Source organism: Sardina pilchardus, chromosome 1, assembly GCF_963854185.1.
Source record: "Sardina pilchardus chromosome 1, fSarPil1.1, whole genome shotgun sequence".
Classification (NCBI taxonomy): Eukaryota; Metazoa; Chordata; class Actinopteri; order Clupeiformes; family Clupeidae; genus Sardina; species Sardina pilchardus.
The window spans coordinates 43,284,772-43,298,362 of NC_084994.1; the positions used below are offsets into that span (position 1 = coordinate 43,284,772).

General features: G+C 41.2%; 1 protein-coding gene across 1 annotated transcript; it reads right to left on the reverse strand.

Moving 5' to 3' along the window:
- Positions 1-483: 483 nt before the first annotated feature.
- LOC134079149 (rap guanine nucleotide exchange factor 4-like) lies at positions 484-13,273 on the reverse strand. Its single transcript, XM_062535335.1, has 19 exons — positions 13,164-13,273; positions 6,374-6,569; positions 6,118-6,172; positions 5,882-5,958; positions 5,606-5,731; positions 5,371-5,489; positions 5,065-5,150; positions 4,536-4,648; positions 4,225-4,301; positions 3,903-3,945; positions 3,677-3,749; positions 3,396-3,533; positions 3,136-3,230; positions 2,814-2,936; positions 2,308-2,489; positions 2,025-2,115; positions 1,864-1,914; positions 1,562-1,649; positions 484-569 (listed from the first exon to the last, which is right to left on the reverse strand). Exons 1-19 carry the CDS (start codon positions 13,271-13,273, stop codon positions 484-486), a joined length of 1,929 nt encoding a protein of 642 aa, XP_062391319.1.
- Between the last annotated feature and the right edge of the window lie 318 nt (positions 13,274-13,591).

The window sequence follows — 13,591 nt, forward strand, 5'->3', positions numbered from 1 at the left end:
TCTACCATATCAAACATGTTTTCCTCTTCACAAATATGATAGGGGTGAATCTTTACTTGATCAAACATGTTTTCCTCTTCACAAATGATCATTTGGCGTGGATTTGCACCATATCAAACATGTTTTCCTATATCATACTAGTGCAGAGCCCGTAGATGAGGCATTTTTTGTTCGTATAACTGCACTGCACACACTCGTGCCATTAGGATGACACCCACCAAATTTGAGCGCAGTCGGATGAGTGGTTCGAGAGTTATGCGTGGAACAGACAGACAGAGTGACACACAGACAGACGTTCCTTGCATACGCATGACGCATATCTATCAGAGTTAGAGTAATTACACATGGTTTGACTTAGTCACCTGACTTGGCCTTTGTGATACGTAAAGCCAAGACACTGACCACACCGAGTCCAGTCTGACTTTTTCTGTTGATGAATACATTTTTATTTTGATGTATTAATCCTTATCTTTATAATAGCCCTCACGGCTCAATGGCCCTGGAGAGCTGGGTCAGCTTCCGCTGGTCACTGATTACGTGCAGTTTTCTGCTGTTGAACTGCTCAGGAGCTGGATGGACGACAGTAAGATTTCGGGTTAAAGAAGGACATGGGTGAGAATGTGGTTACCTTGTAGATGGTGAAGATGTGATGATTGTTAAGTGTCCAGCAAGTAAATATCAGATGTCCTGCAAGTCAACAGTACATGCGTACTTACATGAGGGCTTCTGTATATTGTGAAGGCCAGTGCCTTTCTTTGAACAGCCAGTTGAAATGGGTACTGTAAGGGAAGGGTGGCAACATATTTGTTTGTTTGCAGGTTTTCATCATAAACCCATGAAAACAGTGTCCCTTGAGTGTTTGCCTCACAAATCATTCATAATAGGGAAGATATGGTTATGCTTACAGTAGGGCTGATTCTGGCAGTCTTTCACAATCTTTACGTTTTTGGCAAATAATTCCTGTAATATCACAAAAAACAATAATTAAACAGTAGAAAGAATGATGGAAAACAATTTTACATTTTTATTTTACTTTTATTCTATTCAAAGGCACCCATAAGTTTTTAACCTTAACATAACATTTCCAGAATCATTTTAATGGCATATAAACTCATAACATGACAAACGGCACTTCTGCCATTGTCTGAGCGGTCTTCTGTAGGAGATTACCAACCTCCTAACTTTTTAGTTTTGGGTGATTATGGGTAATATTGCATTCCCTCAATATTATATCAGAGATTTGTTCATACTTGATTGCAATAAACGCATCTCAAGTTTGTTTATTTTTGTGCTTCTCAAACCAAAGGGGGACCCTGAGAGCAAATCTTAAGAAGATTTCTTATTCTTAAAAAAAAAGAAAAAAAAACTCACCATTTTCTCAAAGTTGACAAGATTGTCTTGTCTTGTTTTGTACCCTTCATTTATGAATGTTAGGTCTGTTATTAACAGAAGATAAGAAGGTATAAAAGTATGAACGTTTCAGACCTATAGTCAATATGACAAACAGAAAGTGGCTGTACATGTAATAAAGTGCAATATAGTTAAGCTGTGTCAATATTACCTTTTAAAATGAGGGGCAGGTACGGGATATATGGCGGGTCCAGTTTAGCCACCACTTTCCTCAATGCGCCATGGTTGCTGAATGGATCCTGCGTTCAAGTACAAAATGTAGTAGGCTAGGCTATGTTGCATTTATACTTGTAGGCAAAATCAGAAACAAACTTCATCTAAATCTTTTGCCCAATACACAGTAGAATTGACATATTAGTTCAGAATAAAATATCTAGTCAAGACGTTATAGCACCTGATCGCTAAACACTCCCTCAGTATAATATACTTGTAAAGATATTTGACTGAACTCACCAGTATGAGCTCATATTTCCTGAACTGCTTCAGCTGTAGTTTTGGCACTTTCTGTGAGGCATTTCAGAGAAAATTCTCAAGATGTGTTCATAACAGAAACCTATTTTGTGCGAGTCATTTAATAAATCTATAAATCAGAGAGAATTCAACTTAAACCATACCTTCCAGGTGTTGTGCAGTCTGGACACTGCACTGTTTGTCAGGCCATACATTACAGCCATGAATGAGTTCATATTTCTCTCATGATATAGGCTGAAAAGAGGAGAAAACAAGGATCATGCATCTTCTACCACGTAAGCTAAACACACATGTGGAACCATCTCACAAAGCAAGCTGTGAACGGCAAGTGCCCATGTTAGAATTTTCTTTATGGATCTCTAAAATAAACTGTGATCGAAGGAAACGGTTCCTTCTCCATAATAGTGTCCGCACGGTCAAACTCACATGGAGGCCATCTGGATGAACTTCCTCATCAGCCGCGCTCGCTTGGAGAGCTCTGCACACAGACAGATCTCTGTGGCCACCCAGTACACCACCACATTGAAATGGCGTATGAAGCGCTCCAAGTTAGCTGTTGGGCTGTTGGGGAATTTTTTTGTCCCCAACACGTAATAGAGTAGCTCCGTCTAGTTGGATGGACATGGTAGAAAGGGAAGGACAAGAGAATGGAGTTGGTAGTTGGTGTAAATGGACTATTAAAGAGTCAACATTCTAAATACGTAATGGTTGCTAAACAGTTTAGTGACTATATGATGTGCTCTTTGGGTTACCAAGGGATAAGTACTAAAGTAGATGGTGACATGAAAAACAAAGGTAACCTCTTATAGTTCACAGACAGAACTCTTGCCCTCCCTCCCCTCCCCTCCCCTCCCCTCTGCAGTTCCCCTATGGTTCTCCCCTCGAGATCCCCTATGGTTCTCCCCTCCCTATAGTTCCCCTAAGGTTCTCACCTCATGCATGGCATTAAAGAGCTCCCAGTCATAGCTGGTGAGCTGGACTGCCAAGGCCTTAGCACTCATGTTCTCCAGTGTGTTTGTGTTTGCCTTTGGGCCGAGCTGTTCCTGCAGGGGTGTCTGTGAAGATCACGCACACTTTAGCTCTCTGAATACAATACACTTGCAGGACTAGCGCCATTGAAGTACATTTTCTTTTGTATAAATCTCAACACTGTCAGGGCTCCCTCAAACTCAGATCTCAGACCTCACTGATTTCTATGGTCCGTAGATTCCAACAGTGTGTCTGTATATGAGTGTAGATTCAGAGGGCACTCACCAGCTCAGCAGCCTGGCTGGCAGAGCAGAGGAACAGCCTCTCATTGATGCTCAGAAAGGAGACGGCCCTGGCATCCATCTTGAGCTGCTCCCTCACTGGAGTGGGTTACAATACAGGCATTACAAAACTAACGAATAAACTAACAAACCTCTTCAATAAACTGTTTGGTTAAATTGTTCCTAGCTCCAGATCAGGTGGAATAGAAAGGTAACACAACTCCTCTTCCTCTTCAACAAAGTGTTTTTGTGTTTTGGTCTCACCTCCAGAGGACTGCACCCTCACTAGCAAGCGGTCTCCTGCTGGGGCTTTCAAGGATGCCATGACATCCTCGACAGAGGCGTGGAGGGGCATCGTCACAGACACAAAGCTGTGGTCCTGACTGTAGACATTTAGCAGCACTGCAAAGAAGAGTCTCTGGTGATGGTCTGAGCCGTTTAATTTATTTACTTTTTAATCATGTAATGGGAGCAACATAACTTTATACACAGAGGAACTGCAATCAGTAGGTTCAGTGGTCAGGAATAAAAAAAAAGCTACACACCTTTGTCCTTTATCCTGATTGGCTGGGTTGTTTGGTTGATGTTCCAAACCAGAGGCCGATTAAACACACGTCTCTGAGAGATATCATGAATCGATGATCGTTATAGGGCAGATGTCATTAATGATCTACTTTACACCATAGAGTGAAATGAAGTGAAATGTACTTTATGTAAGAAGACTAAAAGATAGTTTAATACATTTTATAATATTGTGAGTTTTTCACTTACCCTATTTGAGGGCTGATTCTTCATCCATTGTCCATTGTTCAGCCTGGAAAAAGCATTGAAGATATGATTATATCTATACATTTTATCAGTATTGCACATCTTTCAGGGGCTAAAGGAAGTGGTATGCACATCTGCGTGCACATTTGTGTGCATCGAAGATGTGTATCGTTGATTGTCGAGGCACATGATATACCTGCATGGCAAGCTGATATTGCAATTTTTGTCATGCGCCATATGCATTGGACACAGACAGAGGAGCCAACCACTTCCTTAAGGTTTCCAACTGTGTGTGTGTGTGTGTGTGTGTGTGTGTGTTACTCACAAAATGGGTCTCCTTGCCCTGATGTAATCTCTCAGCATGCAGAGTTGTGCATAGCCCTTCACCTGTCTTGACAGCTTCTGTTTTAAGAGAGCACAAAAGCAAATGATGCAAATAGCAAATAAAGGCATACATGTTCAGAAGTGATTTAATGAAATCTAGCTTACCTGTAATAACCTGCACTTTTGGGCAAATTGTTAATGATTATTATGGAGAAAGAAAAAAAAACTTTTCTCACACGACACACCTACTCAGCCCTCACAACACACTGTTTGGGATTACACACACTCACTGGGTCAAACAAACATCATTACCTCGAAGAAGAGAACCACTGCAGGGTTGTCCAGCAGGAGAAGGCCATACAGTGTCACCCACTGGAGGACCAGCGTCACTACTCTCTCTTTGACCTGCACCAGCCCAGTGTCCACTGATTGCTCAGAATTGAGAGTGAAACGATCGTTAAGGAAGTGTGACCTCTGACTTAACCAACACTGCCCTTGCTTTCCTCTCAGAAACACAGAAAACCTAAACCATAGGGACATTTTTATAGTATAGCAGTTTCTGTCTAAACTATTTCTGTTACTAAAAACAATGGTCAGTGGCAGTTGTTTTGGAAGGATATTAGTTCAGCAGGGCAGAGCACAACTCTTCAGATGTCATGAACACATGATATGTGAGCAGGAAACTGCACACAAATGGATCTGCAGAACAATACAGCAAAACAATGATCATAATCACTCTATAAACTACATTTTTTAGCACATAAAAAATCAGAGCAGTTTCAGACATGTATGTAACTGGTATGGGGTTTCACCAGCTGCCTTCACACAGGAAGTGACTTACCCATCTGGTCATCTGGAGTGTCCAGGGTCATTGAGAAGAGCAGGAACTGGAGAATTTTCTCAGGCGTTCCCGACTTTACCAAGAACCTGATAAAGACAACAGGTTTCATGCAAGACACAGACAAAGACAGGACCATAGAGCACATGGCTTGGATTAAAGTGATGAGGCTATTTTTGGTCAGTGAATTGAACAACTATCATTCATCAGATTAGTAGTTAGTTCCCTCACACCAGAGCTTTTGTTTGATTTCCATTGTTTGTACAGTGATTCGTCATAGCTAGGTTATAGCCCAGTCAGAGTACTCACTTATTGCTGCAGGATGCAGGTTCTGGTGCACCTGGAGCAAACATCAGGTCGGAGCTCCTCTTTAGGATGAGTGCTGGCACGCCCTTCTCCTCAATGTGCACCATGTTTGCATTCACATCCTTCAATACATGCACATACAGTACATTCACAACTCAACCAAAACAAATGTACATGAACAAACACACACATGCACTGTAATTCCAGCATGCAGGGCCATTCCCTTTAGGACTCTTACCTTGAGGATGCTCATAAAATCCCTATTTCCTACTCGGAGGAAATTGCGGACGTGCTCTTGCCTGATCACTTGAGGCCTGAAAGGGACCAGCAGGTCCTGTCCCTCATGCAGGGTAGTCATCACACCCTACGGAGGAAGAACATACAGCATGATGCACCCCTTACTTCAAGTATCTCACACTTTGTTGTTTTAGTCTCAAACAAACATTTTCATCTTTTTCCGCTATGCCAACAACCAGTGGACCCCTCTGTTGGTGGGTAGTGGATTTAGGCCTACCTTGCGGTTGGAAATGATATTACGAAGGCCCTTCCAGATGACATAATTGGAGGTCCCATTGACACTCTGACTGATCACTAAAACACAATGAAAGCATAGGTCATGCTCTTGTTTTCTTGTGTCTACATCCAACATATCTCTCCAGCTTTGTGGCATAGCAATGGTACAGTGGCATAGCAATGTTAAATCCATGATAAGAAATAGCTTTCATTAGTGTGGCATTTGTTCACACTTACAGACTATGCCCGTCCTGATTTCAAGGACCGTAACAGCAGCCAGTTCCTTACGGAGCTGTAAAGATCAACAGAACACATGTTAACAACTGAACAGTCCTTTAGACTACACACACTCAATGGTGTTTCTGTTTAGTTCTGCCTGTCTAACCTTCTCTGCCTGAAATCTCCACTGCAGATTTTGCCGACTGATCTCCATCAGACGGGTCACTCTCTCCTCCTGCTTTCTCTCCTGTTCCAGTGCTCTCTCCTTCTCCACATCTATCTCCACAATGTCCCCTCTAGATGCCTTGTCACTAGGAGGGTTCTGGACAGGTTGCTTGACCCTGCTTTGGCCCTCCAACTCAATTTTGAGTCGGGCCAGTTCATCCCGGCGCCATGTCTCCCGTCGTAACCTCGCTCTCTTTAGCAGGTCTGTATATTCATGGTCCTCTTCCTCAGTCTCTGTCTCTGCCCTAAGGCAGCAGAAGAAACAAAGAGCCCTCTTCAAATGTGACATTTCCCTCACATTGTTAGAAGAGACTGAGCACAAACTAGAACCTTGGAGTGAATCCCTACATTTCATATTGTGATGTCATTGAGTTTCCTTTATTACATCATAGAATGTGTCTGCATGGTTACTGTAACTAGGCGGAAGTAGACCAAAACCAGTAGAATATGTTCACCTTAAAGGTGCACTATGAGATCCTTTTTGACGTCACTTCTGTCGAAGTTCCATAAACACCAAAACAAAACAAACGCAAGGTGCGCAGGATTTTAGAATGTTCCTTGTGGAGTCGGAATACATTGTTGCAAATCCGACATCAGCGTTCTATGCTTCCCCCTTTAGTCTGAGCGAATTAGGGTTGAAGGTGGAAGTAAATATAGCAAAAGGATATTTGGTATCAATCGAACCGTAATTTTATGTAGATTAAGAATTTCAGGTGCCTACAGCACAGATTTGTACCAAAAAAAAGATATACAGCTTTGAATGGACCATGTTATAATGACTATTTGGCCAAAATCGTATATTGTCACATATAGATATTAGCTGATATCTCCCATACTGGTGAAAGGATCTTTACCAAACTTGGTGTACTCACTCACCATGTGTTCTTGATGAAATTAGTAGGTGTTCAGTGTCTTGGGGTCAAAGGTCAAGGTCACGTGATGTCATACTTGACATCCAATGTTTGTTTTATACCTCTCAAGCAGATAGAAGGATCCTCATTAAACCCAACACAGTTAATTAAGTCTAAATTGGCATTAAATGTCATGATAAGGCATTAAAGATCATGGGGTCACAGGTAGAGGTTAAAGGTCATGAGGCTATAGCTGGCTGAGGCATAGAATCAACAATCTGAATTGACATTACAAAAGATTAAAGAGACCCTATGCAACTTTTTCATAGTCATAAAATAGCTTAGAAATCGTTGTTTTGCTTGACTGACCAGTTTTATCGAAAACAGTAATATTTCCTCCCGCCCCCAGTGTCCCTATCCGCTATTGCAACCTTGCAGTTTGTTCAGGAAACGATCGTTCCCTGTTTACATCTGGAAGGCTGAGACGCATAAAGAACAAGAAGAACCACGCTTGCAATTTATATATTTATATATAGCCTGTATATGTATAAATATACACACTATATAAGCTGTCGGGGAAGCTCTGCAGAGAAATATGCAAGCATAAAACGAGCGAACATGAAAAACGAAACCGAAACTTAAGATGAAATCGCCAATCCTGCATAGTTTCTCTTTAAGACATTATTTTCAACTTTATTTTCTCTATAAAAACAGTTGTATCAAACTCCACATCTTATTTTAGTATTTCATTATAATTACCTGTTTGAAACCAGGGGAAATTGAAATAATTTGCTGTTTAAAAAATGCTAACATCTGTGTGAATACCTGTTTTAAAAGAACTGTTTCAGTTCATAAATGATATTGGAGTAAAAAACACAAAGTACTATTACAAATATTCAGTACATCAATAACAACATTGTAATTCATTTAGACAAGCTGAGTAGCAGAAGTTATAGATTACAATTAAATCCCATTTACACATTCATACTAAATTATATTATTGATATCTACCGTCAAAATCTTCCAAACTATTTAGATATAATTTTTTGCCCATACCTAACTTCAACTGAACAGATAACACAGGAGGTCTGTTCCCAAAATGCAACAGCCCCAGTCAACATATTCTCAAAGATATCACATATAAAGCCTTACTGAAATGTAATCTTGAAATAAAATACAACTAAATGACAGTGGCACTAAAGGCTATACTGTTGTGGTCATGTTGCCATATATTGTTTATTGGTGCCATAAACCATCAAATAGATAACTATCAACAACACATTAATCCTATGCATAGAGTCTAACCCTTTGCAGAAAGCATGCTCTAATTTCAGCATTCCAACTGATGGCATACAGTCTGCAAAAGGAAGTATTATTTTTGTTGGAGGCAGGAGCAAATGTGTACAATCCTGGTTGTGCAATGAGGTCATTGTGAAGTAAGGGATAATGTATAGAACGCTGGTCATTATCGGGAAAATAAGTACCGACAGGGCGAACAAGGCCCTGACGCGAAGCGGAGGTCCTCTATCAAGAAATGACCGGTAGAACTTTCGGAAATCCCATTCAAGTCAACGGAGCATTCTACTTGCATTGTGAAGAGCTGTATGTACGGGATAATGGACGACACGCCGTGCGGTTATTGAAAGTTAATGCACGTTCTAGACGGTGATACGGCCCGACGCGAAGCGGAGGGACGTTCTGTCTAGAAAAGTGCATTAACTTTGAATAACCGCACGGCGTGAAGTCCATTATCCCGCTTATTCCACTGTTGCCACTCCGTTGTGTTCGTTTCCGGTGCTAATTTAAATGTTTTAATCGCTAGAACTGTTTTGTTTGTAGAACTACTTTTCCCAGACACATTTCAACTAATTTCTCAAACTGCGGTTACTAGTTCTAAATGGATGGTTGCTATGGCCAAAAGCCAGTCGTTAGTTCTAATCTCCCGTTGTCAAGCTGGCATATCCCAAGATTCTGATCAACGTTAACTTTGAAAGATTGCTATTTTTCTTAGCCTACTGCCACCTAACTAGCTAAATGACACCTCTGTCATATGCTAAACGTTACTATGATCTGAACGTCTGTATTTTACAGCTTGTATGTAACGTGACAGTGCATTTAAACTTCACACCAAGTTTGGCGAATTAATATTCAAGTGTGATACGGTCAAAAACAATGGAACTACTTCATAGCCGTGCGTATATCTAAAGTTAATGCACACCCTTATAGAACGCAGGACAATGGGGAACTCAACCGAGCAGTGGAATAAAATAATATAATATAATCTTCTGTTTTACATCTATCAGTCCAGTTGCTACAGCATCAGCATGTTCTAATTGTCCAGCACTGACATTGGGCCCCAGAGAGCCCCCGCCCCAATAATACTTTATATTATTAGGGGGCCCAGAATTACTGTCAGTCATAGGGCCCGCAAAAGGGGCAGATCAATGCTAATTGAGAAAGTAGTCAATTTTGCACCCAAGAAGAAGCATGTCTACTCTCTAAAATGTCCATATATTTTAAGAACGGTCTTCTCCTCAGTGGTAGTCCTTCCAATACTCTGAAAATCCCTTACACAGTTATTTTGCTCATCAGTTTTTCCATGACATACACGTCCCTACTAAATTGACTGCAAAATGGATTATGAGTTGCACCGAATATCTCATGTAACCTGCGTTGAGTGGAACCACTGTGGTCCAGCCCTGCACATGCCTGGACACGAACCCGCGAAACAGCAGCACCTCAGATCGGGAGTCGAGCGCGCTAACAATCCAGCTAAAAGCCCAGGCTACTGGCTGTCATGCCAGCAGCGTTCATGAGGCGTCGGGGAGTGAGACAAGCACAGCTAACTAGCTGGCATCCGTTACACTCACATGAACCAAAATGGAATGAAAAGCCCTTTTAGAACCACAAGGCCTACACAAAGAACCTTCCACTGTAGTGAAGAACCATCCACTGGAATAAATGGTGGGAAAAGGTAATTTATTGGGAGATGGTTCTTTTGGGAACTATCTAGCCTTCTGAAGAACTATTCAAGAACCCTTTTTTTCTCAGTGTACTAAGTTCTGGAAAGTCACAACCTCACAGAAAGCTATCATTTATCAAGTATACTTGGCCAATAACCCTGATTTGATTGATTTGATTTGATTTACAGCTGAAAGTAGCACTGCTTGTACTGTGGAAAGGACTGCATGGGCAATACTGAAAGAGATATTGGTCACGTCATGACTATGCTAGTGGAAGTATTTCACTGTTATGTAACTGCTGAGTACATTTGCCTACAGTAATTACAATCAGATTGTTTATTCTTACAGTGATGGTCAAAAGTGTTGGCACCTATGCTAAAAAGAGGAATATAAAATCATCTTTTGGAAATTGATCTTAATGCCTTATGTAATATATATAAGTATATATATATATGTGTGTGTGTGTGTGTGTGTGTGTGTGTGTGTGTGTGTGTGTGTGTGTGTGTGTGTGTGTGTGTGTGTGTCTGTGTGTGTGTGTATAAAGATATATCCTCAACCTTTAAGGACAACAATTTTCTTTGTGAGTGAATAACGTATTATAGATAAATACATGTTCTTCCTTAAAGAGGAACTATGCAGGATTGGCGATTTCATCTCTGGTTTCGGTTTCGTTTTTTGTTTTCGCTCGTTTTATGCTTGCATATTTCTCTGCAGAGCTTCCCCGACAGCTTTAGCGTGTATATTTATACATATATAGGCTATATATAAATATATAAATTGCAAGCGTGGTTCTTCTTGTTCCTTACGCGTCTCTGACTTCCAGATGTAAACAGCAGACGATCGTTCATCAGAAAGTTGCAAGGTTGTAATAGCGGATAGGGACACTAGGGGCGGGAGGAAATGTGACTGTTTTCAATAAAACTGGTCAGTCAAGCAAAACAACGATTTCTAAGCGATTTTATGACTATGAAAAAGTTGCATAGGGTCTCTTTAAAATACAGGGGTCATAAGTATTAGCTGGTTTGATTTGCATTGAGCTCAATGAGATTCAAACCAGCTAATAGGCTGACCGAAATAACACCATGCCGACCTCTAGGTATGGTGAAGGATATTTGATGATGTGGGGCTATTTTATTTTCAAAGGCCAAGGGAACTTGACCAGGATGCATAGTATTCTGGATCCAAGAAATAACTTGCTTTTAAAAATAAAAATCTGCCTGACTGTATGGGAATTTAACATAGGGGTGCCATTATTTATGGCCACTGTATTTTAAGAATGAACGTTTATTTACAGTATGTATTATACATTATTCTTTCACAATCATTCTTTAATGATTGGTATCATTAAAGTTGGGTTATTTCCAAAAAAAATCCAATTTCCAAAAGATGATTTTATATTCCTCTTTTTCAAATTTTTGATCATCACTGTATATACAGAGGGGTATTAAACTTATTGTGCTGCAGACAGGGACTACCCAGGTCAAAAACAACCAAGTCTATGTCGTGCAACATAAAAAAATATTTTCACTTTGCATTTTACAGTATGCGTATTCAGTAATTTAATTGAACATGGCATGTTGATTAGCATTTCTCCACCGTCTGTAACCTTGTATGTCAGGGGATGAAACTGACCTTAACCCTTTACCCTATGGCCCTGAGTCCCTAAGTTCATCTAACTTGTACATAGACAATAAATGTACTGAGTTAATGAAGATCCATCAGTCTGCTTCGGAGATATGAACCAAATACTGCATGTGAGTTATTTGTGTGACCCCTTGTAACCTTGACCTTTGACCTCAAGACCTAAATTGTGTTTCCAGCTCTTTGACAACTTATAGTGGGTAAGCAACCCAAGTTTGAAGAATATCTTTCAATTGGCTTAGGAGATATCAGCTATTTTCAAGATGTGGTACCATACGTTTTTGGCCCAAAAGTCATAGTACCATGCTCCATTCAAAGCCCTATAGTTTTTTTTCGGTACAAATCTGCGCTGTAGGCACCAAAAATTCTTAATCTACAGAAAATTACCATTAAAATTATACCAAATATGCTTTCGCTATATTTACTTCCACCTTTGACCCTTTTCTAGGCTAATTCGCTCAGACTACTTCTGTCGGACTGACTGTCAGCTGAGTTATAGCCAGCCTCTGTAACTTGCTAACTTTAAGACCGTTCATTTGGATAACAACGAGATACACTTACTCACGTAACCTTCGGCTGTAGTACGGCTGTAGGATAGATTATCGAAACACGTTCTGCGCAAACATTTCGTTTTCCATGAACTTGTTCCATTAAGTCTAAGTAGTCAAGCTTTTTAAAACACTGCTAGCTGGTATAAAACGAGTGGAAAAGCCAGGCCACAGGCAGCCCTAGGCAAACATATACCAATGATTTCCATGCAAACTGAAAATTGGACGAGGAGTTGTGTTGGATTAATCCATTTACAGTTAGCGATTACAGTGGCACCTGGAAATGATGCATTCATTCATGTCACGGGCAGACATTTTTTGGGGGGTGTGAGGTCTCTGTTAAACGATTTCCCCCCTCTTAATCCCCCATAAATACCAGTGGCCTAGGTCTAGTGAGGGAAATTAGCTTTATTTGTTAAAATATGACGAGGAGGATCCCAACGAATTTCCTTCCACAGATCGGAAATCCTTAAATAAACAGTCTGATATGGCGCTGCCATATCCTACTAAACATGCCTTAAACTTCGTCAAACTATTTTATGTCCCGACTCGACTGTATTGTGGCCTCGACACTTTGCGCACAGTAGCCTAGGCCTAGAGATAATAAAAAGGAGCGATGAGCGACATCTTTAGCCTACTGTCTATGAACGACACAGCACAGCAAAAGACGGATACCATAAGACCAAGTTAACTATAAGGATACGCTAGGCTGTCGTGGTTAGTATGCTGTCTGTCAATGTTGCAGTTGAGAGAAATAAGAGAATATGGGCTACAATGAACCTATTCTCTCAAGTCAGGCGACAACGAAAGATAGGTAGCCCAGACAGCAAACTGACTCCGTAGCGGATCCGCAGCGGAGGTACCGCGACTTCCGGAACGGATCCGCGAAACGGGTCCGAAACTGCGTCCACTTGCACACCGCGGCGGGTCCGAAGCGGTTACGCATCACGGGTCCGACCAGACTCCGTGGCGGACTCTATCCGCATCCGCGCTTGAACCAGCTTATCCGCTACGGGTCCGTTTCGAACCCGCGAAATGGACGTGCATCCGCAGCGGAGTCATTTCGGACCCGCGAATTAAACAGCGCATCCGCCGCGGATTCATTTCGGAGGCGTTTATCATCCTCCCGGATCCGTTTAGGACCCGCGAATTAAACAGCGCATCCGCCGCGGATTCATTTCGGAGGCGTTTATCATCCTCCCGGATCCGTTTAGGACCCGTTCATAAAGCAGTTCATCTGGCCTGATTTATCTTATTATGGCCA

What these genes read in the sequence shown, in the direction of transcription:
- LOC134079149 (XM_062535335.1), bottom strand. Translation starts at nt 13,273, where the DNA reads ATGCGTAACCGCTTCGGACCCGCCGCGGTGTGCAAGTGGACGCAGTTT. An exon ending in AATCAGGATAAAGGACAAAG is followed by an intron (nt 3,534 to 3,676) that starts GTGTGTAGCTTT and finishes TCTTCTTTGCAG; the next exon opens with TGCTGCTAAATGTCTACAGT. An exon ending in CCTGCCCCTCATTTTAAAAG is followed by an intron (nt 570 to 1,561) that starts GTAATATTGACA and finishes TCGTCCATCCAG; the next exon opens with CTCCTGAGCAGTTCAACAGC.